General features: G+C 36.7%; 1 protein-coding gene across 1 annotated transcript; it reads right to left on the reverse strand.

Moving 5' to 3' along the window:
- Positions 1-2,546: 2,546 nt before the first annotated feature.
- LOC135226661 (large ribosomal subunit protein uL2m-like) lies at positions 2,547-12,531 on the reverse strand. The gene is made up of 4 exons (XM_064266373.1): positions 12,477-12,531; positions 11,221-11,314; positions 10,507-10,625; positions 2,547-2,885 (listed from the first exon to the last, which is right to left on the reverse strand). Exons 1-4 carry the CDS (start codon positions 12,529-12,531, stop codon positions 2,638-2,640), a joined length of 516 nt encoding a protein of 171 aa, XP_064122443.1. The 3' UTR covers positions 2,547-2,637.
- Positions 12,532-12,878: the final 347 nt, after the last annotated feature.

Genomic DNA, 12,878 nt, shown 5'->3' on the forward strand with positions numbered 1-12,878 from the left:
CCGGAAGGAAGACCCCAAAAACAAAATACGAGGAAGCTGAGCGGGGGGGCAGGAAAGAAGACGAAGAATCGGATACCAAGGGAGTCGCGGGAGAGCTTTCCGACGACTTTCCTGGCAGACCTTCGCTTCCCCTACCCCGCACAGCAGTGAAAAGTAATATGAAAATGAAACAGAATACTGCACTTGCGATTCACTTCATAGAACTTAAAGAGGGAAAAATCAATTCCCGGTAAGAGCGGAAAAACTTGATCCATAATAATATGATGCTATCATAAATATATATGAAAATGAACAATACTGCACTTGCTATTCACTTTCACAGCAATAAATCGTAAGGATTAATTCCGGGTGTTAAGAGCGGAAATTGATCCAAAATTAAATTTGATGCAATTAATAATGAAAATGAAAAGAAAACTGCATTGCGAATCCACTTTCATTGCATTCTATTCATACAAAATAAGAGGCTCTTGCCGAGCGCAATCAAGCTCTCGGCAACGAACGCACAGGGCAAAAATATAATGAAAAAGAGTACTTACATCTTTCAATTACACACTTCGCCCAAAATACATGACTCGGCGCGAGTGCGCCCGCCCTCGGCACCGAGACATAATTCAAGGGTTCAATTCATGAAAAGAGCGGAAATCGCCGTCTCTACGGCGATAGCTCCATGTTGATTCATAATTAAGTAATGAAATGAAAACAGTGTACTTACAGTTTCATTTCAAGTCAAACCATTAGTAGAAAACACAATATAAACAAAGCATACGACGATGAAGCGGGCAGAGAGCGATGACGAACACGTTTCCTCTTCACCCGCGGCCGAAAGCAAAAGTGATCCTTCACCTCTCGCGGCGCGACGAATCGGACAAGCAGTTAACTACCCGTTCTCCCCTTGTTCGAAGCTTACGACCGTCCCAGCTGCCGCTAGTTACCTTCCTATTGTTAAAGGACCGAGGGTTTGTATTACGTATCGGAACAATTTTATTTTTCAAAAACTCTATTCTTTAACATACTCTACATATTTGTGCATAGACATGAATCTAAAAGCACAACATCCATCACAGAAGGGAAATCAATCTTGGGGTTCCTTGGAAAGAGGAAACAGGAATAGCAGTGAGTTAAAAAAATCCCATGAAAGGATCACTTGAGTTACTGCTAGCTACTGACAAAGAGATCTGGACTCATAAGGACCAAACCAATTCCTCCTACATTTGGCAGACGCAAAACATGGATGTTCCTGAGGGGATATAGGAAAAGCCGACACACTCCTATTGTCATAAAGCAGTTTTTATTTTACCCCCATCAAGTGAGAGCATACTGCCACTCTCCTACTGTTATTAAATTTCTTTATTTGGAATATAGAATTAAGGCCAAGGACTGGGACCTTTGAAGTCATTCAGTGCTGAAAAGGAAATTGATCGTACTTAGGTTTGAAAGGTGTGACAGAAGGAAACCTCACACTTGCACTGTGAAATAATTGCTGGAGGGTGGAAAGTAACATGGAAGACAGAGAATATGAATGGAGGTACAGTTAAAGGAATGAATGAGGTTGCACCTAGGAGTCAAAGAGACACTGCAACTACCCAACTACATGGATTCTTTATTTGTTCAATGGATTCAAACCAGAAGTGAACAACAAAATGTGTAAAGGATATAAGCATGTTCTTAGCCACAGTTGATATAGTTCTCCGAGTGTGTTCATGAACCAATTTCTCCATTTACTTCCAAGACTCAATGACTGTCCCAACTCCCCCCGTGTTCATACTTCTGGTTACTTTACTCAGACAGCTGCAAATAGATATCTTCTTCCTCCTCAGAGGGCAAATGTCAGGAAATGATGGTGCAACAACCAGAAGGACAAAGCAAGATTGCTGCTGACAACGGAAACCTGGTGCCAAGCGAGCAAATGAGAAAATAGTTAACTTTCAGTACAGCCAACAAGGAGCCACAGAAAAAAAAAAAAAAAAAAACAGCTCTGGCTTTATCAATGGCACTCTAATGCATGCTACCCAGATTAGGTTCAAAGTAGATCCCAGTAAAGAAAACAAACTCCTGAAACTGAAAAGTTCCCAGCAAAAGAATGAAATAAAATGAAAATTGGAAACGAAACTGATCGAAAATGGTTTCAAAAGTCTGGGAATCTCAAGAAGTGTTGATCCATCAGACAGAAGGAAACATTTGTACAGCTTACCTACCTGAGGCACCTGATCATCCTCCTTTTATTCTTCTACAATGGAGTGACTTGTTTGGGATTCAAGTCTAATATTTTAATCAATTTCTTTTGAATTACATCAGCCTTCCTGTAATGCAGGTAGCCTAGAACAATTTCAGAAAGTAATTCTCTCACTGATTCAGCTGAACAAACTAGGGCACCAGTACTTAGAAAGTCATGGCTTACAAGTTTCCATACTCTATGCATGCAAATGTTACATCAAGGTGGTATTTATTTATATGCCTTTTGGCACATCCATAATTCACTTTGGTAAATTTAAGAATAAATGTGGTAAAAAAAGAAGACAAACAAACTTTAAAATTATATAACAAAAAACCTTGCAAAATTTTTTATTTTAATCCCACTACATTAGATAAAATGTTATACATACAACAACAGCAACCTAAAAGGTTAAGAAATTCTCCTTAACTGACTCTGTCAGTAGAGGGTATTAGTCTTTTCGGATGCCTTTCACCAGTCAAGGTTAACGTAAGCGTGGGTATTTCTGCTTTCGGTTTAGCATAAATTTGTACAGGTGGTGGTGCCTTGAGCTTTCTTCCCTGATGGCCATCTTTGCGTTGCCACAGACCAGACCTGGGTCTGTTTCCCAGCCATCGGTTTCTCTGCGCCGAACCAATAGGTTGCTTTCCGTGGTCTATGTTGGAAATACGCCCTGCAGGTATGAATTGGCATTATTAAATGGTCTGACTCGACAACTGAATCAAATTTATATATTAGCTGGTATGAATGTACGAAGATACAAATTTAATTGTAAATTTAATGAAAAAGGAAAACATGACCATGAATGTTACAAAGAACTCTTGTAATTAGTGAACAGGTTCAAATAAACTTTATAATTATAATAATGATCGAGAATATTAATGAACAATATCTCCAGCAAGCTATTTACAAACCAAGCACTTTTAGCTAATACTATAACTGTAATGTCTTCTTCCATATAAAAAAAATACTCAAGCAAAACCATGAATATTTCTGTATAACTGAGAAAACTGCACAGCAGAGAGATATCTTTCACATATAGTACAAATATTTTAACATGTAAGGTAGAAATACCTAATTTTGTTATGGTGTTAACATTTTCCAGGATATTCTATTACAGCATTCACTGTGTTTATTTGCAAGTTCCAGATTGCTGCTTAAGTGTGGATATAAACATGTACATAAAATCATTGTGCTGTAGAGCAACATGACCCTATAGGAAGTACAGTACCTTAAAGTGTCTTTTGCATAGCACAGTGCAAACAAGACATAACTTTTAATTATCTTATGGAGTTGAGGCTGTCAGCCCCAAGCACTGAGACAATGAAAAGAGGAGTTGGGGTAGTTGAATGGTTAGACAGAGCTCCAGAAAAATTACAACTAATACAAAATATATTCAGTTCTGCATCTAACTTCTAATGAAACTTGCAATCAGTCTCTGGAACCATAAACTTTCAAGTCCAGAAGTCCAGGCCCCCTCATTTTGGGACCACCTTGACGTGGTGAGGGGGCTCTCGAACCTCAGGAATCTCTTCCCAGGTTCGAACCCAAGAGTCCCATATGACATTATATATTTTCGAGTAAACTTATGTGGACTTTTCCATTTTTTGCCAAAATTTTTAAAAGCAAATAAATGAGAAAACATATCATGGCTTAACGTGGAGTTAAATCCGAAGCTAAATCGTGAGAACTGTGGTAGATCCACATCATCTACCCGACAAATGTTCGGACCTGTTTTTTCAGGCGGAACTATTCTGTGGAGCTGGACCACGGATTCCAGGGGGGGCCTGGTTCTAGGAATAGAACTCTCGGCATTCTATCCAGTTTGCCCATAATGTGATTAGGATGGGGATAATTGTATTAACATAATACTCTTAGTCCTAGCAAGCGGGGTTCTGCTTACACTTGGGCCATACTAATCATGTTATGCCATCCCCTTTGGGGTAGGGTAGGGATGCGGACATTTGGGAGTCCTTTCTCACTTGTGCCTTTGGCAGAAGATTTAACTTCGCGAAGGGCCAATGATATCTTTCAAGAATTTTTTTTTTTTTTTGTGTTTTTTTTTTTTTTTTTTTGTAAAAACTCAAAATTTATGAACTGTGAAATAAATGATTTGAGTACCCCTGGGCCCCCATGATGGAAAAAACTACGGCACAGTTGATGACCATTGGCACGTCACTCCCTGAATTTCCTAGGTACAACTGCCACAAGTAGTGAAAGTTACTATAAAAGATACAAAGGAACCACCCTGTTCCAAGTAAAGCAGCAGAGCCAGAAAACCAAATAGAGTGCATAAATAAAAAAGAAAACAAACAAAAATAAATTGGTAAACTCCAATATCGTAACAATGGAACCATATATGATGAACATAATTCTGAATTAGAGACAAATAATCTCCCAGCAATACAGAAAAATATAAAAATCATAATAGACAAGCAACATACATAAAACAGGACCAAAAAGAAACAAAATTACCGACTTAATCCCACATTGGTACATTTTGATGACCTCTTTGGACCAGATAATTGGTCAAGATTTCTAGTCCTCAAAGCTGACAACAAAATCTCAGCAGCGATGCTAGAAAACAAATTACTTAACATATCCAACACAAGACATGGAATTCAGACACATCAAGGACAATGAATGGCTTATCCAAGTAACCAATAAAAAGCAGTCCACTGCCTTTTTAAGTATAACAGAAATAAATATATAAAGGTAATAATTACAAGCCACGAAACATTGAATTATGTACAGGGTACAGTCATCCTACCCAATAGCGAGCAGGAGCTTCCTTCAAAACAACTATTGCTAGACTCCCTAAAATTGAGATATAACAATATCCACGATTTAGAAATATACTCTATTTCAAGTAGGAAAGATAAAAGTAAAATATCAACATTGCTAAAATAAAATTTACAGGCCAAGACTTACCATTTAAAATAAAAATTCTTGGACAAAATAGAGAAGTTCGTCCTTTTGTTCCTAAACCATTACAATGTACACAGTGCTCAAGGTATGGACACACATACAAAAGATGCCGTAATAAAGCTATATGTGCAGTCTGTGCATCAGATGACCATACCACTAATTGGAACTGTAATCAATCAAAATGTATTAATTGTGGACTAGCCCATCACGCAAAATCTAAGGAGTGTTCATTTTACCAATATAACACAGAACTTCAGTTGTTAATAAATAGGACAGGAATGTCAGTCATGGAAGCCAGACTTGAGCTAAAAGTAAGAGGCGTTAACAATCCATCCAAAACCCCCACCTTTTCAAATGTGACTAAAAATCAAGACATCAAACAGCACAATGACAAACAAGATAGTATAAACAGGGAAACTGATTTCATACCAATAATACTGAAACACAAAATAAAAGTGATATTACAACAACCAATACCACCACTAACATAGATGATTCAGTTATCCATGGAAAAAGAACTTCCAATAGAAGAAGAATTAAATAATGATGATAATCGAACTGGCAAAAGAAAAGAATTCTAGAAAGAACCCCACCTAAGGGAAAAAAGGTAAAAATATTGTGAAAATTACAATCAATCCAGAGAGACTCCAACTACAGGATGAGAACATTGTTAAAAAAAGATATTAAACTAACCTCATCACAGTGGAAATACACAATTACCCTCAATCTCAATCAAACCTGCCAACATCTGGACAGTAAAGATCACTCTTTACAATTCCATCAAATAATACTAATGAAAATCATACCATTAAACCAAACAAAATATAACTATCACCCCCCAACCATCCACAAGACCGAAATATCCCATAACAACAATAAAACAAATAACCCCTCAAACCAACAGTCCTTATCACTACAGAAAAGGAACAATAGAATTACAAAACCAGAAATTTCTAAAGCTAGACCAAAAACTTCTGAACCAATAATTAACATTACCAAACATGCTTCATCTTGTGGTTGTAATGAATGCTTTGTAAGTACATATAACCAACTAACTACCAAGACAGAGGACACAGTACGAAATTGTATTGACAATTTTACCAAATTAAGGAGTGCCCTTTAACACACCAACATGAACGAATTATGTTCTGAATCCTTAAAAATACAAAAAGGAAATTATAAAATCAAAAATAGACTTATTAATATTCAACTATGAAAAAACAAACAACTGCAGAATCTAATAACCAACATACAAATACAACGATTAAAAAACCACAAATAAATTCAAATGCATATAAACTACGAGATAAAGTAAAATCAGCAATCAATTTACAGAATTTAACACCAATTCCTCCCAATAATGGAATATAAAATCATTCAATGGAATATAAAATGGTCTCTTAACCCGACTACGTCTGGTGAATTACAAAGAATCATACGAGACCACAACCCAATGGGTCATATGTCTACAACATATAGGAAGTAACCCTACAAATATCCAACACTATAAAATTGCCTGTTATTCACCAACTGACGGTGGAAAATTAGGCACAGCCATATACGTTCATAATAGCATTACATATGAACCTGTTGACATACCATCTATGCCATATCAAATAACATCAATTAAACTGTATATGCCTGATAAAAGTAAAATTACTATTTGTAATTTATATAACCAACCAAATTTCAATGCAAATTTCAGTGATTTTTCTGAACTTATTAGCAAAAGTATACAGGAACCACTACTTATAGTAGGAGATTTTAATGCACATAATCCATTATGGGATATTAATAACCCCACTGACACATCCGGAATCAACATAGAGAATACTATAATGAAACACAACCTGTATTGTCTCAATGAAAGTGAAGTTCCAACATATTTTTCAAATACACACCTAACCTTTTCTTCAATTGACATTTCATTATGTTCAAATGATGTAGCGGAGAAATTTGAATGGAACGTCCTAGACGATTCATACACAAGTGACCATTTCCCAATCATTCTGAACTACTTAAGTAATGTCAAAATATTGCCACCTACAAGATATAATATCCAAAAAGCTAACTGGGATAAATATTCCTATACACACGAAACATACCACCATTCCACATAATGAAGATCACAATACTACATGTGAATCCTTCTCAAACTTCATAATAAATGCTGCAGATAAAAGTATTCCAAAAACCAAAACACATTCCACAAAATCCCCTGTCCCATGGTGGAATCCAACATAACAACATTAAGTAAAATAAAACATATATTGAGTCGCAATCTAAACAGACTCAAACTCGCCTTAAATCACTCAACAAAATGCCCTATAGTATAAACATATTAAACAAATAGTTATAACAAACATAACAATTAACCACATTAAACCACTATATAACAAATATACAGCCAAATTTAGAAAAACGGTAATAGCTGAAAAAATCGCATCATGGGAAGGAATATGTCTCAAACATATCTTCAAACACATCCACAAGGGATGTCTGGCAAAAGATAGAAAATCAATGGAAAACATATAAGACCTCCAAGAAGTGCAATACATTTAAATGGAAAAAATATACCATGATACTTATGAATATCAAACTAATTGGGAAACATTTTTGAAAACATCAGTGCTTACTCCAGCCTAGATACACATTTTCAAAGTATCAGAAAACAAAAAGAAAATATAATACTCAATTTTGAAACTCTTGAAGACCTGGACATATAACTATATTTTTAACATGGATGAACTAGATAATGCCATCAACTCTTGTCATCCCTCTGCACCAGGATATGATAAAATATCATTTGAAATGATAGAAAAATTAGCTCCTATAGCTAAATCATATTTATTAAAATTTTACAATAGTATCTGGCTAAAACGTGTCTTTCCTGATAATGGAAACATGCCATAATTATTCCAATAAACAAACCAGGAAAGGATGCAAGTAATCCATCCAATTATAGACCGATATCTCTAACAAGTGCCTACATGCAAAATCTTAGAAAAATGGTTAATGCACGATTAACGTATGTAATAACCAAGAATCCATTTTAACACCACACAATCTGGTTCAATAGCTGGCAGATCAACCCTAGATCCCTTAACACATTTAGAAGATCATATCAAAAAAGGCTTTGAAGAAAAACAAAAGAAATTAACAGTAGCTATATTTTTTGATATAGAAAAAAGCATACGATACAACATGGAAACATAACATCATGCAAAAAACTCCACTCCAAGGGACTAAGAGGCCACTTACCAATATTTATTAAGAACTTCTTAACAAACAGAACTTTTTCAAGTAAGTAAGTAGAAAATTCCTACTCAGTAACCTATAAACTGGAAGAAGGAATCCCTCAAGGTAGTGTCTTGAGCTGTACATTGTTTGCTTTAGCAATCAATGACATTACTATAAATTTACCAAGTGGTGTAAAAAACAGTTTATATGTTGATGACTTTGTCATTTACTACGAGTAGTAATCTGAGACATGCTCAGAGAGTTCTCAGTACTGCCATTTCAAATATGTAGTTGGGCAAATTCAGTTGGATTTTAAATTTTCAACTGATAACAAAAGCAATCGTCTTCTACAAAGACAAAAGGTGGATGAAGAACCAAACAATCAAACTGCATCTTTATAGCACTGAAATACAATTTTGTACAAAAATCAAGTATCTAGGAGTAATATTTGATCAACATTTAAATTGGAAAGAGCACATCAAATACATTAAAGCCAAGGGCATCAAAGCCCTTGCCATATTAAAAAGTTATCACACACTAATTGGGGAGCAAAGCGAGACATTTTGATTATGATATATAAGGCAACAGTCTTATCCATAATAGATTACTGCTGTCCAATATATTCATCCGCCTCAGAATCTGCATTAAAATCTCTCGATGCAGTGCACCATGAAGGCGTGCGATTGTGACAGGAGCTTTCCGATCGTCCCCAACAAACTCACTTTTGGTGGAGGCAGGTATTTTGCCCTTAAAACATCAACCGTAATTTAATAACAATACAAAGAGGTCTTTCAATGCAAGCGGGATCGTCTCCTGCAACTTACTGCTTCCAAAACTGTAATCAAGTAACAGCAGTTAATAGTACTAGCTCTTTCCCAAAAAGAGCTAGATACAAATAATGAACATACATAATATGAATCCAATTTTTTTTGCACCCACCAATGGAATTGCCACCACCATGGAGTTTTTATAGAGTAAAGATATGTACCTCCCTGTCTTACCTACTCAAAAAACAAATGACAAGTACGGAAATGTACCGCCAACATGCTTTGGAGCACATTAGAAGAAAAGGCGACAAATTTATGATATATACAGACGGCTCCAAAAATAATGTTGGAGTAGGAGCATCTGCATATTCGAAAAATATGTTAAGTAAAAAAAGCCTACCTTCAATATCATCAGTATTTACTGCTGAAGTCACAGCCATACAGATGGCTCTAGATATGATATCTGAGGCAAAAGCAAGTGTGTCTGTAATTTTCAGTGACTCACGTAGCGCTATAGATGCAATAGGACAGTATAAATCAGGAAACCAAACCAAATAGTACAGGAAATTCAAATAAAAAATTCATCAACTCCTCCAATCAGGAATATCAATAAATAAATGTTGGATCCCAGCACACGTGGGAATAAAAGGAAATGAATATGCAGACTCTGCTGCCAAATTAGCCTGCACTATCCCTCCAACAATTTCATATGCCCCAGTGTCAGACTGGGTAAAATCAGTTAAAACATTAATTTACCAGGATTGGAAAGAAGAATGGGCCTCGGTGCCAACAACAAACAAACTTAAAAATATAAAAACTGAAGTCTATGCATGGAGGACATCCTCACAGGAGGAAAGAGCAAAAGAGGTGATCCTAGCAAGGCTACGTATGGACACACAAGATTCTCACATGGTCACTTGATGTCAACACCACATGCTGACCCAGTGAAATGTAACAGATGTCAAACACCCATGACAGTACAGCATTTGCTTGTTGAGTGCCCAAATTGGACCCAGCAAAGAGTCTATTTATCTGCGGAGTTCAGAAATGAAAAATATTCTTGCGGAAAGCAGGGATTTTTCAATTAATAAAATCATAATTTTTTTAAATAAACGGGTTTCTCAAATAACGTCAAAATTTTTTTTTTTTTTTTTTTTTTTTTCTCAGATTGATCCCTGAACCACCCAGAATCGTCTACTTTGAGACTCAGAGGTCTGGAAAAACTAACCCATTTATAATAATAATAACAGAATCATGCCCTCCAGTTCAAATACTTCCCTATATATAAATATACAAAAACCTAACACACACGCAAGGTTCAGAGCACAACGAAATTAAAAATTTCATCAGCTTACTCACCGACAGTTGCCATACAACGGGCATCAAGAGCAATCTCCCTTTTGGAAGGCAGTTGAATGACAATTTTGTTATCCATCTTTCTTTTCACTATTCCGGTGGTTCCAGCAGAGTGTACAATTCTGTTGAAGAAAGTAAATGTGAGGGCAAATGAAAATAAAACCACCAGCCAAACTGATATACGTATGTCAAGTTCTTTGTTCCTTCCTCTTTCTACAAGTTTTTGCCTACTAAAAGAAAGACAAAGTTACAAGTTTTTGCCTACTAAAAGAAAGACAAAGTAACACCTCAACTTGTGGATTTCTGTACTTATCAGCTACCACGTTATGATTATTTTTTCCCATGATACAGTACCAGTCCAGATGCGATACATTTTTAGGTATAACTCTTAAATTGAATGTAAAGTGTGAAGTGCAAGCTAGTTTAGGTTAGGAACTAAGTGGAATTGCTGCTAGCTCTAAGATAACCAGAAATGATTCAATCGCAAGCTATAATATAGTCTTTGTTACTTTAAAGCTGTTACTTGAGGTGCTACCATAATGCAATAAAGAAGCTATTTTCAATATAGTACGTATATGTATCTACTATGAGCAAGAGGAGGGGCATTCATTTAGAGTAATAAGGTGTCATCACTATCAATATTATCAAGAAATCTTTCAATATTACCCAAATAAAATACTGTACGTCAAACTTTATTGCCCAGGTTAACTAACGTACCTTGAACCCTCTCCTGGTATCAACTCTACACAGCAGACATTCGTTGCTATGGGCAATGCTCCAAGGGGGTAGGCATCTCCATCCTTTGGTCGCACTGTTGACAAAAATTAAATTTTTCAGGGTGAAAAGCACATTAAGGGGAAAAAATGATATTTTCATGATAAAATAAAGTTTCACATATACTTACCGAACAGTTACATAGCTTATAGCTTCTTACCTACGGCAGTCGAAATTCAAATTGTTGGCGCCAGCGGCGTTGCTATCTTAAGTATAGGTGATACAAGACCCGCCCACATCCGGGAACCCTGGGTACTGCTAGCCTTCTACCATCAATTTTCGTTTAGCCGACACGTCCATCTGTGGGGAGGTGGGTGGGCTTTGATTATGTAACTGTTCGGTAAGTATATGTGAAACTTTATTTTATCATGAAAATATCATTTTCACATAAGTGACTTACCGAACAGTTACATAGCTGAATCCAAACTACCCGGAAGGAGGGTAGATGGACTACATAAAAAATGACAGTAAGACCACATTAAACAGCAAATGTTGCAGTACCTTAACCTTGTGAGAGAGCAGCTGCAGGAGAATACTGCCTCTGGTTGGGCGCTCTCATCACTCGTAGGAGACGTGGCAGTATAGGCCAGGGTCGTCCCTACTTAGTGGGATTTTGTAACCATGGACAAGACCGTTGGTTGACAAAATATTAAAAAAACAGATAATGCCTTGCCCTGGGCTTCAGAAACCAGATAAAAAACAACAGACCATCACCTATACCAAAAATAATGACATACTCAAAAGTAATAAATAAGATCTGGAGGGTTCTCCAAAGTACTATGAGCCTCCAGTCTGCCCACGACTCAACAACCTATAACAAGGCGAGGAGACAGTAGAGGATAGAAAGTTCCCCCTATGTTTCCTTTCCCAACACCATGCCCGCTACCGACAAAGGACCCAATTTACAACAACTATCATAGGTAGCCTCTACATTCTTCAGGTAAAATGAGGCGAAACACAGATCTCGATCTCCAAAACCTAGATTGAAGAATCGAGGAAAGCGACATATTGTGCTTGAAGCTTAAGGATGTCGCCACTGCACGTATTTCATGTGCTTTCACCTTAAGCACATTTAAGAGTCTGATCTTGGACTTGAGAGTGTGACTCCAGTATCAGACTTCTCAAAAAGAACAAAATAGCGTTCCTTGGAGAGGGTTTTGCAAAATTCTTAACCGAACATCAAAGTCGGTCGGAATTACCTCTAACTGGATGGTGTCCTTGACAGGCAAACATTTCAGAGCTCTGACAGGACATAGTAAATATTCTTCGTCATCGGACCCACTATATTAAGATAATCCCTTAAGTACAAAAGATTTAGGCCATGGGTTAGAGGGAGATTCGTTCTTTGCTAAAAATTCGTTAACAAAAGAACAAACCGCATTACGATTTTTGAACCCCACCTCTTTGTGGATGGCTTGTAACTCACTCACTCCTTCCTGCTGTAGCCAAAGCGAAGAGAAAAAGTGCCTTCCTCGTTACATCTCTCAAAGACGCTTCACGAAGTGGCTCGAATCGTGAAGACATCAGAAAAGTTAAAACTACGTCCAAGTTCCAGTCCCACTATCCTTCTTGGATACTTTTTTACTGTATTAAAAGATTTA

Source organism: Macrobrachium nipponense, chromosome 15 (assembly GCF_015104395.2).
Source record: "Macrobrachium nipponense isolate FS-2020 chromosome 15, ASM1510439v2, whole genome shotgun sequence".
Taxonomy (NCBI): domain Eukaryota; kingdom Metazoa; phylum Arthropoda; class Malacostraca; order Decapoda; family Palaemonidae; genus Macrobrachium; species Macrobrachium nipponense.